Genomic DNA, 19,386 nt, shown 5'->3' with positions numbered 1-19,386 from the left:
GCACCCAGCTCCCGGGTTCGAGTCCCACTGACGACAAGTTCTTTCGGGAAGCTCAGCTTATGGTCAACTCAGCCATTCATCCAACCTTGGTTGATAAATGAGTACCTGGCTTGTCCAGGGTGTTGTGTAATGCAAAATAATTATTCTGGCAGGTCAGCGAGCCAGAGATGGTCGTAGAACTACCAGTGGCATTATGTATCCGGAAAAACTGACCTATCACCCCCCCCCCTCCTTATTCGACCCTGCCAGGATTGGTAAGTACAACAACAGCTTCTGGTCAGAATCGGCGAGGAGGCCATGCGGTTAAGCCAGTGGTTCCCAAAGTGGGCGATATCGCCCCCCTAGGGGCGATGGAAAGATTTTGGGGGGCGATTAGGAAGAAGAGGGTGGTAGGGGGGCGATATGGAGGGCGGCTGTCCGAAGTCAATGTCAGAAGTTCGAACGTTTGTTAGACGATTTGTACACAACACGTGCAGCACATGACTCCCAGCGATGGTTTTATTTTAGGAATGTATATTCAAAATTTCGTTCAAATCTGTTCAATAGTTTGGAAGAAATTCTTTGATCAATGCGAATTTTGGCCTGTTTCGCAATATACGCGCAACTCACGAATGAAGGTGAAATTTAAATAAAAATTACGAGCTAAACATCACCGTTAGGTTCTGATGAATGCATGTTCCAAGTTTAGTAGAGCTGCGTTCATTTGTTTGGGAGATATTTTCTTGATAATTGAATTTGGAGATTGGTCGTGAGACCGGCCACGAGTCCGGCCGTAAATTCGCCCGAGACGTCCTAGGTTTCTAGTGCGGGAACAGTTAAAACAGCTGAAAAACATATTGGTTCACTAAATGGGATTCTATTTGTGAAATAGACATTTGTGTTTAACCTTTATCTTTTAAAATTTCAGCGTACTAAATTTCAAGAAAATGGCGTATGTCTGTGGGGGGCGCTAGAAATTCACTAGGGGGCCAAAGGGGGCGCTAGCCTGAAAAAGTTTGGGAACCACTGGGTTAAGCAAAGTAGAATTGGAGCAGCGAGTTGCGAGTTCGAGACCGCAACAAACTGTGGATGTTCTGCAATATTAAGAATCGTCGACAGGCCTACGGCATAATAAACGCGGCAACCACTGTATTATTATTATATAAGTACGCAGTTCCTCGTCGGGCTGCACCTACTCAAGCCTAACCTATTCACGCTTCCGCGGCTCCCAACCTTCTTGCAGCCGCCTCCCAACCGACTTTCTAACTTCCTGCGGCCAAAAAAATAGGTTAGGTCGGATAAGGTTTGTTTTGGGTGGAGAAATGTTGCAATTTGTGTAGGTTAAACCTGAAGAAGTTAAGCAGGAAGAGATTCGGCCAGACGCAGTTTAGCCATGTATACCTTTAGCAAGCTTAAGTTATGATTGTGGACATCCGACACTATGGTTCTAAGCAGGTTACTTCATAGGCTTTTATGCCTCTTAATGTTCTTACAAACGGATAAAATATGAACAAAGTATGAAGCTTGGCAAAGCTGGCCTCCGGCATGCGCCCCAGTAGGCTTAAGTGGCGAACAACTGATCTATGGACTACCGCGGTGGAGCCGATTCCTCGAGGGAAGTATTTCGTCAGCTTTGACCGGTGACAGACATACCTGTGGTTGTACTTAAATTTGAAAGAAACAAAGAATTTTCACACAAGTAACGGTAATATTACTTGATGCAATTGAAACATAAAGTGATAACTGATAAAAGGTTAACGATTGGATCATTTGAATCAAGAAGCTAGAAAGAACCTCTCTAGCAATGACGTCTAGAGAAGGCTATGACGCTCCCGGACCTCCCGCCAACTCCCAACAATCGGAGGGCAACTTGACTGCGTCACAAATAGCCTCAATCTTGGCCGATGGAGAATGGGATCAGGAGCTGAGGGCAGTGGAAGAAAATGATAACATCGAGTCTGCTAATCAAGGAAATCGGAAAAGGAAGGCATCTAAGGATATGACCTCTGAAATTGCACCAAAGAAAGCTGTTGAAGCTACCCACCGAGTTCTGCCGGTGCCAGTGGCAATCGTGCAGAAGGATGCTGGTACTAAGGAACCTGTTCTGCCTGCTCAGGTTGACAATGTTCCAACATCGAGAAGAGAGCAAAATGATGACTGTGTTTTACTTGTCCGTCCGACTGACAATGCTGCTCATAAAATGCTTACCTCTCCTGGCAAGCTCTGCACAGCGCTTGCCTCCCCTCCTTACTCATCTGAGGTAATTAAAGATGTCAGGGTAAACTTAAGGAAGGGGTTGATTGCTATTGAACTTGCCAACTCTGGCAGCGTTGAAAATTTGATTTCATGTACCAAGCTGGGACCTTGGAACGTTACGTGCAGTAGACCAAATCAAGCAAAATACCTATATGGAGTAGTATCCCCAGTTGATGTGGAAGCCAGTGTGGAAACACTAAGAGAATGCATAAAGATTGATGGAACTGCATNTGCGCCCAATATAACAATGCTCGCCAACTCATGAGAAGGACTTTGCAAAATATTGGCATACAGACCATGACGGTGCAAATCTTGCTGGGAGGGAGTGACCTCACAAAACAGGAGCAACACCTTGTGATCAAGGCCGTAATCACCTTTCTCACAAGTACCGGCCGGATGGGGACATTGTGAAGCTAAAGCCCTGCCAAGTTTACTGCTCTTGAAATCATAGAAACCAGTGACGACTAAGCAAACTTGAAAAGAAGCGTTGAAATTGCCGTGTCCAGGTGTGACAACTGACCTGTTTGGGGTCCTTTACGACGCCTGAAAAAAGACATCATCATCATCACCGATTCCTCGATGTAGCCGTAATAGCAACGAAACGTTTGCAGTGTCGATTGGTCACTCGCTGTGGCCTGTGTGATACGTACTGCTGTAGTTCAACCATGGTGAAGACGTGTGTTGCAAATCTCGTACACAGTGCCTGAGTGCCCAGTGGACGCAATCGAGCACTATATGCTACATTTTCAGCGGCATGCGCAGCCCAGACAAGAAGTGGGAACTAATTTAAGATGTACCTATAATTTTTACTGTGCAAACTTTTTGGGGAGGGATCTTTAATGATGATGTGCAAAGGAAAATCTTTCAATTTTTGACTGTTTACATTTTGAAATCGGGCAGGCTCAGCCAACTTTAGATGGGCGCTAAAAAACGAAATGCAGTTTATTGCCTTGTATGAGTGTAATCAGTGTATCTTTGTTATGCTATGTACATATATTGTATATGCATGTGTACCTACATGCAATCATTGAATTGCATAATCATGATAATCTATGTCATCCTACGGCCTATGCAGTATGCATATTAATCCATCCAATTTAACTATCAAATCTTATCTTAGTTTTGAGGAGCAATGGTCATGATAGCTATCATGTGACTCATGTCATGTTAACTCATGTCATGTGTAACTTTGCTGAGTAACCTTGTGTCCTTTTACACTGCCAAGTGCCAACACTGACACTGGTACTGACAGTCTGACTCTGACATACACCGTAGTGACCGTACAGTCATCTATGGTCTGTGTACAGTGTATGTGTAACTTATCCATGTCATCATTATAAATAGTAAAGACCAATACAGACAGAACTAAGATTACCTAAGGGCTAAGAGGAAAGCTTCAGATGACATGACCCCTTTTCCTGGGGCCCTGCCTCCGGTTTGCAACAGAAAAGGAGCTAAAATTTAAACAATGCAAGTGTAACTCTAAGAGAAAAATTTACAAACCAGGAAGCAAGAACAATTACAACAGAAAGACCAAAGCCAGAGACAAACAGACCCTGCACCTGCAGTAACATAGTCAGTGTCTGACTCTGTGAGGGACAGCCTGCAACTCAAACTGCTGGGGCTGATGGGGATTGGGGAAATTGCTATTCTATTCGCCTATATATCCTACCTGGGCTGACACAAACCAGCAATGACAATTGACAACTAGAGTCCTGGTCCAACTCCAACCTGCTGATGCAGAGTGATGCTGGCTCCCACAAGATGCTGACCTCTTCAGCTATGCTTTGCACTGCATTTGCCACCCCACCATACTCCATCAGCATTGTCAAGGATGTTAAGAGTAAATTTGAGGAAAAGCCTGATTGCCATTGAGGTAGAGAATTCTAACAACATGAAAAATATTAATATACTATCTGCAACAACTTTAGGTCCCTGGAATGTAACATTATGTAAGCTGCTCCTGTCCAAACTATTCAAAATATTTTTATGGTGTTATTTCACTGGTAAAAACTGATGCCAATTGCCAATATAGAAGCACTTCAAGCCTGTTAAAATTGTTGTTGTGGTTCCCTGGTCTCCATTTTATAAGAGACTTCCCTCCAAGAAATGAGTAGTGGTGGCAAGTACTGAAAACTAAAAGTGTTTCTTCTTCACGCATCAGTGGTCAGATTCAGATCGAGCTCAAGGACGAGCAAATTAAGCAATCAAGTGTGGAGCTTGTATGGTGACTATGGTCACTATAGTCAGTATAGTGAGCAGCTTTGCCTTCAATTATTGACATCAAACCAGCTTTATTTATTTAATTTTGCATTCTTAGATTGCTTTGCAATTGTTACCTATTTCAATTTATTTGCTAGGTAGTATTTAACCCATTAATGACGAGAATTATTTTCTGAATTTTTTTTCGGTTCATTGTGAGAATATTATCATTTGTGATGGTAATAAGCAAAAAATATGTTCATATATTTATTTTTCGTTGTATGTGAAAAATTATAGCTTGGTTCCATATGGAACCGCTCGGCATTAACATAACGTTTCTTCAAACAACACTTTTTCCAATAGTAAATCAAGCAAGGTTGTTCATAATCGATAATACGTAATAGTATACGTATTCATAATGGACAATACTGATGATAAACCAATCATGGCAGAATACAATTCAATTTTTAGCATAGAATGCTTCTATTCATTCAAAATGAATAGGAAGGTTGCCCATTTTACGTATGTTTGTGGGTGCGTTGTCAACATTGTTTACGAAGCACTGCATTTGCAGTGCTTCTGACGTCTCTTCACTGGCCGATGTTGTTGATTGTTGTATTGCACTTCTGAATTGCTAGTGGCTGCGTCATCTGAGTTATCTGAATCTCAGTATGTTTCGTTTGTTGCTGCTTCTGTGAAAGGTTCAGTAGCAAATATTTGATCTTCGTGTTATTCTTCTCTCGAAATCTCAATTATTTCATGTGATGATCTGCCAAAAATACAACTAGAAAAAAGTGCCTCGGATGAAAAATCTTATAGTGTACCTACTTCCAAATATATCAACTTTCGGGATATATATACTCTTAACAGCTCTAAAGATAATAGTTCACTAACAAATAACAGAAAAACTGTAGATCTAAGATGTAAATAAATAATTTCTAAATACAGACAAGTTTTTGAAATACAATGCGTAACTATATCACAAAGTAATCTACTGGGAAAATGATATGACCGGAATGCTTACACTACTGCCGAGTGGTTCCATTTGGAACCAGACAAAATATTTCATGATCCAAATGACTTTAGAAACATTATATCACGTAATACCATATACAGAATTAAAAGTACTCTCTTTATCGATAAAATTCTGCATCTAACTTATAAATAATATATTCTTAGAACGAACTACTTACCTTTCTCTGCAATGATGTTAAGCCCTTCTGTCTGACACCCGGTACTTACAATCTTTAAATTTTAACTGAGCAGGGAGTAGTTGGCACAGCAGAACCAAACGTTGCCAGAACACGTCCAAGATGTGTATCAAACCTACGCATCCACTAGTATATTGATTTGACCATACAATTTTATTATGAATCCATTTTTTCCGCTGGTTCCAAATGGAACCGCTCGGCATTAATGGGTTGAACATGAATTATTTTCTCTTCTCTAATTAGTTCAAATTGTAGTATACTGAAGTTTGCACCTTTAAATTGCATTACAATTTTTTTAATTCTCCAGATTTTATTGTGAGTAACTAATGTGAATTCAAGTGTATAAACTTCATGATGAATTCAAGTGGAAATTATGCACAAGAATGTTCCAGGAAGTCGCAAAAGATTGTCTTGCAGCTCATTGAATCAACAGTTACTGGCAAGGACCTACAGCACTTGGTAAGTATTATTTGATTTTAAGAAACTAGATAAGCTTATTTGGACACTGAACACTTAACTACAAACTAGAATAATCAATCAAATATAATTTGCTATTTATTTTGATCAATGCTTATCCAGTTCTGAGTTGATGGATATTTTATTTTGCTGCTGTTCATTTATTCATATTGTTTCACATCATTGAGAGATGCCAATCAAAATTTTGATATTCTGGTTTAAGCACTTAAAATATATGGATGTATAATAAATACCATACAAAATAATAATAATACCCTACATGAGCATAATATTGAACAATATTTTCTAACATGAGATTTAAATGAGCTGAAGTTATTGTTTAGAATGATGCACTCTGATATGAGCCTCTATGGATGTATAGATAATTTGTAATTCAATTTGATCAAATAAGTTACTGCATGTTATCCATTAAAATATTAATAATCCTTATAGGCCCTTTTTTTCAGTGTTGCTTCATCACTCCTGCTCAGTTTGAGGATGTATGTTTGGAGCGCTGCATATCAGGCGTGTGTGGTTATCCTCTGTGCAACAACAAGTATTCTGACAACCTTGGCTCCAGACAATACATCATAAGGAGTAAAGCTGTTTATGATATTTCTAGAAGAAGAGTGAGTGTGAAAACTTTTTCTTTGTTTTAGTTGATATGTATTTTGTTCACCATAAGTAATGTATAGTTACATTAAATTAAATATATTCATCAGTTTTATTTATTTGCTCATCTTATGTGGGACTTGAGGGTTTGATCTTCATTTACATAATTCTCTTGATTAATAAATGTTTAAGTATCTAAATTTCAACTACACATTTGCATGAAATATGAACAACTTAATTACGTATTAAACTTTATCCTCCTGTATTTTTTTCAGAATTTCTGCAGCAATGTTTGTTTCCAAGCTAGTCTGCTGGTGTTAAATCAAATTTCTGATTCTCCTCTATACATCAAATGGAAAGATGTTAATGAAAGAAACCTGATCAAGCTTCCCGAGGTGTCTCAGCTCAAGGGCTTGCATGGCGACAGAATTGAAATTGCAAGTGGGTACAAAAGAGCGTCTCATTTCAGCAGCAGTGGATTTGTTATAAATTTGAGGGCTCAGGCAAATAAAAATTTTAGGGTCAATGAATAAGAAGGAATTAGCTTGGGTTATCAAGTTTATTTGATGAGGAACTTAATAAATTGCTATTTTTATTTCTGTAATTGTAAATTTTTTAATGAGAGAACAAATTTTAAGTCAATAAAAGTGTAGATGATGTTCATGTACTTTTCAGGTGTGAAACCCACAGTGAATGACTCAAGTTCCAGAAAAAGTTCTACACAGAGCAAGCGATCTTCAAATTTAAACTCCAAGTCAAGTGGGAAATCAGATAAACAAGCTTCATCTCAATCAAAAGACAAACACAGCCACCAATCCACAAAAGATTTGTCTGCAGACTTTGAAGTTGGGAAAAATAGTGGTAAATTATCAAAAGCCCACACTCACTTGAGTACCAAGGACACTTCAGTGTCAGGGAATTTAAATAAGCCCGATGCTGATGGATCACCAGCTGCTATCCTGCCAACTACCAGCCCTTCAGAGGAGGAGGACGACAAACTGTCACGTGCCAAACTGCAGAAGTTGCCGTCAGTTAATGCTGCTACAGAGGTTTACAGCTTAGCATAGATAGTTGATGTTTAGTTAATGCACTTTGTTTTCATTTGCTGAAATAACTAAAGTTTTTATAAATTTTTAAATTGTATACTTATTAGAAAAATGTACATTATGAAGATTGATAAATGTTTTAGTATTCATCACTTGTTTCTGGTAATGAATCAAACAAGATAATTAAGAATTTCTATTGTTAGTATATGTAGGATGGGCTAAGTTGACACTATGAAATGCAATTATTTAATTTTTTATTCAGGTTGAGGAGCACCTGCGGCAGTGGCTGTGTTGGCCATCATACATTTTATTGCTGGGAGAGAATAACTTGAGACAGAAATGCGGATTAGCTTTACGCAATGGTTCAGGTAGCTACGATGCCTGTGTGTGTTTTCGTGCTCTCGTGGTTTTCCAAATATTTTTGACTGTTGACTAGATGCTTCCTATAAAAAAGCTCAGTCACTCCACAGTCAAACAAGGTGAAGTATTACGTGTTTATGTACCATTGACATCGCTACAATTTTGTTAGATGAACTCAATTTTGTTCGCAAAGGCAGTGCATCATTTCGAATGCAAATCATCACAAAAAGCCATCTGTGGAAATATATTTACTTCATGAGTTTCCATACTGGCAATAATAAATACGTGAAAATATGATTGTCAATGAAATTTCTTTTTCAGAAGAAGATTTGACCTTCTTAAAAAGAGCTGCTCGTTTTCGCAGTCACCAGGCTGAAGCACTTGCTAAGGTAATAAACATTAATTATGATCTCACTGCTTCGTAATCCCAAATTTATTCGCCAAAAACTTATCACTCAACAATATTCCTGTAGAGTAAATTGTTTTCATATTTTCCCTGTGAACTTACAGTGCAGTCTGTAGGATGATGCTGATATAGGAACCATCCCATGAAAATGTACCAAGCGTCAAGTTTTGCTCAAAACTAATTCTCCATAACAAAAACTACTCCTGAACACATTGAAGTTATTTAAATTGTGTCAGTTTAGCTTGGAGGCAGTAACTTTGTCTCAGTGGTGAGTCATGATTACCTACGTCAATGCAAATACAACAAGGGATTTGGAAAGAATATACAAGCAATGAAGTGAACAGAACTTTAGTAAATGAGATACTGTTTGGTCTATTGTTAAAAATTGCGTTATAATACACGAGCTTTTTACTTCTATGAGTGTAAGACACTACAACTTGCATAATAAACCTCTACCGCCTTATGTCACTCTCCAGAAACATAAATTCAGCTTAAATTATACGTAAACTATTGGGTATAGCAACCTGAGGATGTTTGTATGCAACAGAGAACATTTTAAAGTTGTCGTACGTGGCGGCAACCATCAGTGCAAGTCATTTTGCGCTCACTAGATCGTATCCTTTTTGGGAAGTAGGCGTGTGACAATATTGCTCCGGTTACTCGTGTCACGCGGTATAGGGTTAAGCAAAAATTGTGATTGCTTATAATCGATCTCAACTGGAACGCTTGTGAGTGATCAGTAAAACTGCCAATAACTGCGTATGTGATCATTGTGATGGCTGCCCTGGTAGGTGGAGGCGTTCTTGCAGGGCGCTGACTGCTACGAGGACCCTGGGCAGGAGGAGCTGTCTTCCCTGCCCCTCATTGACCAACACAACGCCTGCTCCTGGCGACGCAATATATTCATGGAGAAAATTGCACCCTGGTCAGTGGCAGAGCTTACATCTTCCAAACCAGTCTACGCAAATACTTATTAATGTAGCTTTACGTATTGCTAGCGACTTGTTCTATTCTTCTTTGCAAGGAGCTGGAGCTATGAGAATTTACTAGAAGCTGGAGCTTTGCAAATCCGCTAGTAACTGTAGCTCTGGAACGTTTTTCATGATATGGACTGGTGAATTTAATTATAATCATGAGCGATTTAATGATTATCTTCGTTGCAGCGAACGTGCGCTGGTGTCCGAGCTACGGCTGAGCAGGGAGCTGGTGCGCGATCGGCTGCGCGCTGTGGTGGAAACCCTGCACTTGACACAACACAACCTGCACCTACGACCTGCACAATGGGCGGTGGTCACGCTTGTCCTGCTTAAATTGTGGGTTATAACTCCAATTTTTCTTTTCTATAGTTTTCTTAGTTGTATATGCGTGTATCTAATATAATGGCTAACTATTATGTATTTTGCTAGCCTATGCCTAAAGGCTCAATAGCTTTGCCCCTGTTCGTTTGTCGCCTTTGTCGAGCTCAGGCTGGAGTTTATGACTTAGGCGTATGTTAATGAAATATTAATTCTACATAAACTTGTGCAGCGATTCGTTAATGAAGTTCATTACTTAAAAAGTCCCCAATTTTCGAATTCTCATTAAAATCTACGTAATTGTTAACTAAGTTTGAAAATTTCCGTACAAACGAGTATGTGTTGGAAAATTGCATCGTCCCGTGAAACTCCAGCAAGATTTAATGTAATGACTACTTTCTGTCTAGAGTTGCACTGAGCTGCAGGGAGTTGAGAGAGGCTTTCACCGAACAGGCTGCAGCCGAAGCAGAGGTGGAGACCAGACTTGCCTTATTAGAGATGCGTCCAGCGGACTTGGAAGACATGGTGCGCCGTCTTATGGCTCCGTCTACGTTGCGTGCAGCTTATTTTACTTCCTTGAAGAATGAATCCAAGCCTGGCAATGCCCTGCTTGCGAGTGATAGCTCCGAAGGGTTCGACGGCTCTCGTGGAGGTAGAGGCACTCAGTTAGAATCTGGCCGTCCTGCTGGCGCCGAGCTAGGAAAAGATTGGAAACCCCAGGAAAACGAGAAAGATTTTGATATTGTGCTGGATGATCTTAATATTTCAGAAACGAGCGAAGCTACTGTTGAGGGCGGATATGCTCAGCTGGAGGTTTTAGATTAGTGTATCAGTGCATTAATAATACTCACTCATATAGGCACGTATTTATAACTTAAAAATCGATCGTCTTGCATGAAAAGTATCGATTGAATAGAAATTAATTTTTCAAGATGCAGAATTGCAGATTGAACACATGAAATTTGACTTTTGAGAATGATTTGTACAGATTTCTTCATATTTTATTTATACTCAAAGTGTCAGGGGATATATGAATATGTTAATATAAATTCGCAATAAACTTTCTCTATAAGGCTTTCGTTCCATCATTCGAGTAAAATACTGGGAGCATGAATGAAGATGCAAGATGGATGCATTATAACTTTAAATACGCTTACTTGCTCTTTCTTGTGCTAGTGACACACATTGACATAGTTCCTCCAACTATTTCAATCTTAAACTAATTGTGCATCAATGACAAAAAAGTAAGCACAAAACTGAAAATAATGCCTAAATCATAAGGGTTTACACTTGAAAGTATAATTGGTTAATTAAGTTAACTTGAGATCTTTGTATCCTTGACATCACAGAAACAGTGTACCTAATGACTGGTTACTTGTCGGTAACATTCCTTGGTTAAAATTTGCCAACATGCTATGTGGCTGAGAAACGGAACACCGGTTTATATATTTATCGGTATTATCCTATATTAAAAGGAAAGCAAACGCCATTCTTAAGAGTTTTTAACGTGCTTGATTGGAGCATTGGAATTCGTGGTTAAATAGTCACTTCTAAAGAAAAAGCAAATTATCAATACATCCTGAATATATGAATAAATGGAATGACAAGTACAGTAGGCATTCGTGAATTACGCAATTCTTCACATTCCGTAACATTGTAATATTTTAAACTGTTCATCATTGTAATCTATATACTGGCCCAAAACCAGCCTGTGAAGTGCTAGGGGTTGCTCTTCTGTAGCCCCGTTCCGGCAGTCCGAACATTACTGCAGCTGGGCTAACTTGTGAGGCAGCAGCTGCACCAGTTTCCGCAGTCCGAACATTACTGCAGCTGAGCTAACTTGTGAGGCAGCAGCTGCACCAGTTTCCGCAGTCCGAACATTACTGCAGCTGAGCTAACTTGTGAGGCAGCAGCTGCACCAGTTCCCGCAGTCCGAACATTACTGCAGCTGAGCTAACTTGTGAGGCAGCAGCTGCACCAGTTCCTCACAAAGCTCCAGTTCGTCGGTCAGCTTGTCACGACATTCGGGGTTGCGCTCCACGTACTCCAGCACTTGCTGCACAATTATATTTGTCTCCAGTTAAACAAAATTGCTATTAAATGCCATACTTTCCCAACAATCTGACAGAAGTAATCACTTAAAAAATTGTACGTACAAATCGAAGGCCTGATCCGTATTAGTTTGACACACATCAATTCCACCACAAAGTGAGGCAAAAAAAAAAAAACGTACTGATTCAAAGCATTAAACAAAAGATTGTACGAGTACTGGCATGAAATAAATTTTTGGTCTCAAATTAATGAAAAATTGTACCTTGAAACAATCAATGGCATTGTTGATGTTTTGAATGGCTTGCGGGCGACTGGTGACTTTCATTTTGTTCCACAAGCGCCCCATGTAGAAGAGAGCAACAACAGCAGCGCGCTCTGCTTCTTCGGGGTAGCGGGAAGGCGCGTTGCCACTGTTTGAAAAAAAATGTACATTTAAAGTATGAGCGGCCTTGTCAGCTGAAATAACTACCGTATAAACACTGGGAGTAAAGCAAAATTCAGGTAAACCTGCAAATTTCAAAGACAACGCATCCCACGCGACTAATATTAACTTAGTGTTAATCACTGGGTGAGCAAGCATTCACAAACTTTGATGTAACTTTTTGAATATTTTACATCTTCTGAAGCTAATTAACGTAGATTTCCAGTGTAACCTTATAATATCAGACTATTGTTTTTTTATTACGAAATCTTTGGGCGTTATTCAACAAACGAATGTTCGAAATGATCATTTGAGTTAAAAGCAGGTTTGCTCTTAATAATTATCATCAGATGTAAGCAAAAGCTTCCAAAGAAAATAGAAAACGAATAAACGTGAACTTACGTACGTCAATGTTTCAGTATATCATTAAAAAATCACGCCTGAATCATGCAACTCAATATAAATAACGATCACACGACCTTAGGTTTGTCAAAGTCATGTGAGAAATAAAAAAATTAATTGCAACGCAATTGGCACAAATAATATTAGGTATATTAGAATCATTGGGATAAGGGAGTCAAATAATCAGGTTCTGAAATTACTAAGAACTTTACTTCTTTGTCTGCAGAAAAATCTACCGTCGTCAAAGCGTTTCGTATCGCATGGTGTGGGAAGTTCGGTTGCCTTCATAAGAAGTCGCGAAATAATCACGTTTATTTAACGCTTTTTCTATCGGAAGATCACCTGTTGTCGTTCATACTGTAAAGCCTGATTAAAATATTTACCTCCAGTAAACTAAGGATAAAGTTCATGCAATCAAAACATTGAGAGGCTAAAACTACCACAGCGTTTTGTCTGCATCATAGGAAACCATGCATGAAATTAAGCAGAACAAGAGATGAAGTACCTGGAGTCTTCGAATGATTTGAGGAATAATTTGAAGGATGAAATACTCTCGAGATTCAGAGACGTTATTTTGGCCCACTGGCTGGGGGTGAGGGAGGCCTGGCCGGCAGCAGAAGACGGCTCCTTGCAGGCCGCCATCTTGGAGTAGGTCTCGGCTAGCTCGTAGCGCAGCTGGCGACACACCTGCCCGTAATTACTAAACATAATTTGCTGAATAATTAGAAATAATTACACATGGTAATTTGTTGTAGGAATAAATATACTCGGCTGAAGAATTAAAAATATGACAATTAATCTACATCAACTTAATCAATTTTGCAGGAAACGGGCTAAAATCGATCTCATAGCGATGAGTAGTAGAGGCAAGAGAATGTCCACTTGCGTAGAAGTTTCATCCTTAGTTCTACGTTAATTTTTAATAAACCGCAGCTAGAGTCGCTTTGTTGAACAAAGGAGAAAACAGCGTCTGTGAGTAGGTATTACGGTACTTCCGGAGCGCCTTGGAAGTGATTCAATTGAATTTAATCCCAGCATTTATAACTTCTTTTTATATTTTCTTTAAATCTTCAACAGGTAATTTAGGAAATGAAATTGTTCAAGTTCACCAGAATTTTTCGGCTAATTAATATATATCTTATATTAGCAGACATATGCAATATGCAGGAATTTATTAGAGTCTAACCTGAAGATAATACTGCGGGTTGAGCTCGTTCAGAAGGTGCGTCAGCATGTCCACGCGTCTCTTGTGCATCTTGCTCTGCCTGAAATGTGAGTAAAGAACATAATTAAAGTGCCACAAAAAAAATAGTACCTGCTGATACAGCAGATTTCATGACCTAATCATCAACAAACAGAGGTTCTACATGAGATACTCAGAAGCGTTTGCGTTTTGCTACTAGGCCAATAACTATGTAAGATCTACTTTATATAATTTTCTTACATCTAGATATACAGAAAGTAAGTGTGAAACTTCTATCTATGAACGCATTTAAGGATGTTCATTATCAAATTAGGGGTAAGGGTAGTAATTCTAAGGAATTTTCTTGTTGACTTTCTTAAGCTACTTGATAAAACAAGCTTTTTAAATGCCTCCACAAGCTTCACAGCTTAGGGACTATAACATTGGCACTTATTCCCATAAAAAAATAATAAGTACTGCACCCAGCTCATGCTCATGAAGCTCAGCTCGTGGTCAACTCCGCCATTCATCCAACTCTGGTTGATAAATGAGTACCTGGCTTGTCCAGGATGTTGTGTAATGCAATAAAATGGTTTTGGCGGGTCAGCGAGCCAGTGATGGTCATGGAATTACCAGTTGCACCAAGTGCCCGGAAAAACTGACCTACGGTATCACCCCCTCCATTACCTAGTTGCCACTACCAGGATGGGCAATTACAACAACAACAACTACAACAAGACATCACACCTGTCAGGGTGAGGCTCAAACACAGCAAGTCCCTGGTAGAGCCTACTGATGCTCTGTACAGCTTCTGTGTGCAGTGAAGCGTAGTCCTCTAATGTGTAGAAGCTGGTAACTTTCTCCAAGAACTCAAGACCGGCCAGGAAGACAGCACGAGCCCCTTCGTAATCACGGACCAGTCCACTGGGCAACCGTTGCTGGATGTCATTCAAGGTCTCTTCATCAAGGCCTTGAAAAAGCTTCTGCAGTAGCAAATGAAATCATTGCCATCAGCCAGCATAAATATTAATTTAAAATGGAAACCAAGATGCAAGTAGCATAATCTGGAAAATTGAGCACAGAGAGAGAAAATCATTATGTGCATTATTATAGAGAAAATTAACTAAATTAAATTATAAAATAGAATGAAAATTTCGTACCATAACATGGTTCTCTGATTTTGAATTAGAACATTCACCAGTATTTATGACCAATGCGTAAGAAGATAGTGTCACACGATCGTAATTGGGTATATAATTGCGGTGTTTAAATTAGAAGGTTTAATAAAAAGTTTTTGTAATAAAATAAGTTTTTTTAATATTATTATCTTTCATTATAAGTAAATGAACAAATCAATATGATGAATGTCAATAAATATAAAAAAGACATGCATTCATTGACATGTCTTTTCAAAAAATCAATGTCATGCATTGATTTTTCAAATACTTCTTTGGTTCATCAGCACTGATAGTGGTATTAAGTTTATGAACAAAAGTTAGAATGTGTAAAAAAATTTCCTTTGCTCATGGTAATGTACATATGCATGTACTGGTAGATAGGCTGATCATTACGAATCTATTCAAACTTCAACTTAAATGAGCTTGAGTTTAGTTTCTTGCAGGAAAAATAAAGCTTATAGAGTAAAAAAAGTTTAGAATAGGATTGCAAAAATTCAAAATCAAAGAATGGCTACAAGAATTCAATGAACGGCAGGAAAATCAAGGTTTTTTTGTACCTTCTCTTCCCGAGTTTCAGCTGCCTCATCACTGTCAGCAGGCTCCCCGCCTGGAGGAGGGTTCTGCGCATATGAAATGATCCATTATAATTTTAACCTTCAACTAAGAAGAATACAAAGAATGTACATTTCATTTATTATGATTTTAATTTCTAAACTTTATCGTCAAAAGCTGCACTCTTGAAGAAATTTATAAATTTATAGAAATTCATACTAAAATAGTGCATAACAGATGAATGAATAATTACTGAGTGAATAATAGAAAATAGAAGTCTCACATCTAGAGCAGCCTCTGAGTCTTGTAGCACCTTGACACAAAACTTGCCAATAGTGCTGCCAACCTCTGCCTTGGCAGTATTATATCGCTCAGTCCTGATGATAGAGTGATTAATTTCACTTTTAAATTAACTTTATTTGATACATTATATTGATACATTATATTGATATCTATTAATTATTGATTGATAACTTCATTTGATGCATTATATTGCTATCTCATTTCTTGATACAGGTCTTTATTGTTTTGCAGACCAAATGTAAAAAAAGGAACAAAAAATTAAAAATATATTTACATAAAGTAGGAAGTTTACATGCAGATTAGGAGTTATGCATCAGCACTAATCAAGACACAACTGAAATGGTAGTTAAAATTTTAATGTCAAACAACTTACCAAAAATGCAAATGTTAGATTCATGATCTCCATTGCAACTTGATTAGTAATAATAATGAAGACTCAAGAAATTTTCACTGATTTAAAAACAACACTTACCATGCCTTAGATGAATCATTGGTGGGAGAATTTGTGGTTAGAACAGCCCATGCTGCACTGAGCAAATAACGTGCCAGTCTGCTCATAAAATTCCATTTGAAAGAATATAGAATTGTAACGGTATAATAGATTATTATAATACTTCAGGTGTCATTTCTAAATTTGAAGTAAAAAAGGGAATCCCAATAAGATTGAAAAATTTTCAACCTCAGTGGAAAATTGTCTTCCCATAAAAATGTTGTACTAACTTGTAATTGCTCTGTTTAGAATAGAACTGAGACAAGATAGCAGCATTTTTGCTCCACTCCAAAGGTTCAAAGACATGAGCATCAGCAAGCTGGCGGTGCAGAGTGGAGTGACAGTAGCGTGCAGCATCATCAGTTTCTCCTGCAAAACAACAGAAATGCTACTCATAAACATAGCTACATAAACTGCTATCAAGTCAAACAAGTTTCGTTGCTCATCTTGTATTGTTTCTGCATCTAATTGATGGATGACAAGATTTTATATTTACTTACCTAGATGGCCACAAATCTGGGCAAGATAGTACAAGGTGTAAGTGTGATATTGTTCCAAGTCATCCCACGAGCCCATGTGGTCATCAAAGTTTGGTTCTTGTTCATCAGCTACTGTCACAATTGATCCATTTTGGGAATTTTGATTTGAAATATTTTCCACTTTGACTTTTAAAAAAAGGTCATTGATTGAGATAGGAGCCAAATTTTTATGTTTTTCTTTATATTGTTTGTAAATTTTGCATGCATTGAGCAATTCTGTCTTTGCCCTTTCATGCTCATAACGTTCTCCCCATATAAGGCCAAGTTGGTTGTAAGCAGCAACAAGGAGATTAATGCATCGAGGGTTCATTGCATCATCTTTCAATTTTTCAATTATCGTGTTAAAATGTAACTCTCCAGTTGATGACTCTTCTACAGCCACAGCTATTGCACCCAGTTGGTAATGCACAGCTTGAAGTCTTTGCAGCACATGCTTATCCAGGCCCTGATATAAATGAAAAACATCTCTTACAATCCAGGACAACAAAAGCAATATGAAGTAATTTTTGACAAAAATTACTAAATACAATGATTTCATTATTTGGATAAGAAAATGCGTGCATAAATTATAATATTCAAGAAAATGCAAATTTTACATTATTATAAAATATTAATTTGGAATTTAAAAGCATCAAAAAAGCCAAGTAAATTTACCAAATCTTCATTGAAAATATTGCAACAACCAGATTCATCATCAGTTAAGGCTTTTAACTTATGACGGAGCTGGTTTTCAAAACGCTTCCAATGAAGATAGGGTGAATTTACATGGTGCTTTCTTTGCTTTTGAATTCTTGATGAACTTTCAATTCAAGCATACTAATGATATACGTATATAAGCATATTTAATATGGACCTTCACGTACACAAAACTGATAAGCTGAGTAATAAAGAATATACTATACCGTAATTGATACCTGTGAAATTTGGTCAACAGACATCTCATCAAGCTGCTTAACCAGGAAAGTCTTTATTTCAAGGAGCATCAGGCGAGCTGAATACTTATTCTTGTAAGGTTCTGATTTTTTGGGATTCTCCTTGTCATGTAGATCACTATTGTGATCGTCATCTTCATTATCTGAATTTTCATTGGCTTCTTCCTTAGCACGCTGCAACTCTTCTGGGCAAGTGCCACTTAACTGTACAGCTTTTGTAAACTGATTTAGAAGCTCTTCTGATGTCCACTCATCTTCAGGAGGGCTGCTCCAAGCAATTCGACTTGCCATGTTAGCAAAGATGAACGGTTACCTAGGTACTCAAATTTCACACTAAAACTGGAAAAAATTATCAAGTAAGCAGATTATACAGATAGGTTTTATCTCTTTTTCCTAATATCTCTTCAATAGTACAACAATAATGGAAACTATATTTATGAAGAAATATTTTTTAGTCTAAACTGACATCACATTGCAGTCTTGCCAGACATTCCAGTCAAGGGGATATACTATGTAGAATGCGTCCTAAAATGAAATTGGAACACCAGCACTAATTATGAACCTTAATCTATTAATGGTATTATTGCAGATTAACTACATCCAAAAAAAAGGGTGTTTTTTTTTTTAATTATATGTTTTTTGGGGTGTAGATTACGAATCTGAAATCCATTTTTGGCGGTCGGCATCGGAAAACCGATTTTTTTCGCGACTTACTAACATGGGGGTTACGTATCGCCCTTTTTTTGGATGTAGTTAATCTGCAATAATACCGATTCATTAAAGGGTAATAATTGCTCCAAGCTAAGAAAGTGCAGCTTGCACAGCCTATGCAGCCTTGTCACTGCCTACACAGCACCACTTTAGTCAGTTAAGTGTGCATTGCAATTTGGGACCATAAGTGGGGTGGTTCAGTGAGTAAAATTCACAGAAGATATGCATCTTCCTGGCTGTAGAAAACATGCTCTGCTCACACAGTTGCTTTACATGCCCATTGCCCACTGCTATCTACACCTACACAGATAAGTATGCTTGCCTCAGTAGATGACTATCAAGACGCCAAAGTCAAATGGGGATTGGGGAGCACAGCCATGTACCAGTAGTACCACCAATTTTGTACACCAATAAGCCCTGAATCAAATGCCTTGGATCTCTCCGGACATCAGGAGCGCAGCCCTACACCACAAATTTAGCTCATAAACAAGCCCTAGTGCGTAGCGCCAATGCCTACCCTGTAATGCAATAACTAAACTCAGCTCACAGTGCCTCACACCCAAGAAGCTGTAGGTAACTGAGTCATCTCCCCACACCAACTTTAAGCAACACTTTAACCTCACTCCACAGCCTGCTGAATCAAATAGTTAATTGTCAATAAGTCCTAATCCACAGAATTTCACCCCATACTATCACTTCTTACACACGCCGTAAGCCTTACTGGCCGCAGACCAAGCTGGATCACCATCACCTTAACCCTTTAACGGGTAAGTTACCATATATGATCACTTGAAATCGCA

At 38.4% G+C, this 19,386-nt stretch overlaps 2 protein-coding genes across 3 annotated transcripts; one reads left to right on the top strand and one right to left on the bottom strand.

Moving 5' to 3' along the window:
- The first annotated feature begins 5,953 nt into the window (after positions 1 to 5,953).
- LOC108676162 (putative RNA polymerase II subunit B1 CTD phosphatase RPAP2) lies at positions 5,954 to 11,142 on the top strand. The gene is made up of 9 exons (XM_018164208.1): positions 5,954 to 6,107; positions 6,572 to 6,733; positions 6,992 to 7,157; positions 7,392 to 7,765; positions 8,025 to 8,130; positions 8,444 to 8,511; positions 9,320 to 9,453; positions 9,692 to 9,841; positions 10,231 to 11,142. The coding sequence occupies exons 1-9, from the start codon at positions 6,000 to 6,002 to the stop codon at positions 10,646 to 10,648; spliced, it is 1,686 nt and encodes a 561-aa protein (XP_018019697.1). The 5' UTR covers positions 5,954 to 5,999; the 3' UTR covers positions 10,649 to 11,142.
- LOC108676161 (KIF-binding protein) lies at positions 10,811 to 18,244 on the bottom strand. Of its 2 annotated transcripts, XM_047880011.1 has the most exons (12): positions 17,858 to 18,244; positions 16,905 to 17,388; positions 16,635 to 16,773; positions 16,387 to 16,464; positions 15,895 to 15,988; positions 15,617 to 15,679; positions 14,629 to 14,864; positions 13,885 to 13,963; positions 13,204 to 13,385; positions 12,138 to 12,285; positions 11,802 to 11,879; positions 10,811 to 11,742 (listed from the first exon to the last, which is right to left on the bottom strand). In XM_047880011.1, exons 1-12 carry the CDS (start codon positions 18,164 to 18,166, stop codon positions 11,704 to 11,706), a joined length of 1,929 nt encoding a protein of 642 aa, XP_047735967.1. In that variant the 5' UTR covers positions 18,167 to 18,244; the 3' UTR covers positions 10,811 to 11,703. The 2 variants fall into 2 exon arrangements, with proteins under 2 accessions (XP_047735967.1, XP_018019696.1); XM_018164207.2 differs by having other exon boundaries at positions 10,811 to 11,879.
- Between the last annotated feature and the right edge of the window lie 1,142 nt (positions 18,245 to 19,386).

Source organism: Hyalella azteca, unplaced genomic scaffold, assembly GCF_000764305.2.
Source record: "Hyalella azteca isolate HAZT.00-mixed unplaced genomic scaffold, Hazt_2.0.2 contig4411, whole genome shotgun sequence".
NCBI lineage: Eukaryota > Metazoa > Arthropoda > Malacostraca > Amphipoda > Hyalellidae > Hyalella > Hyalella azteca.
Note: the sequence above shows the minus strand (reverse complement) of the source record. Positions and strands in the feature narration are given on the sequence as shown.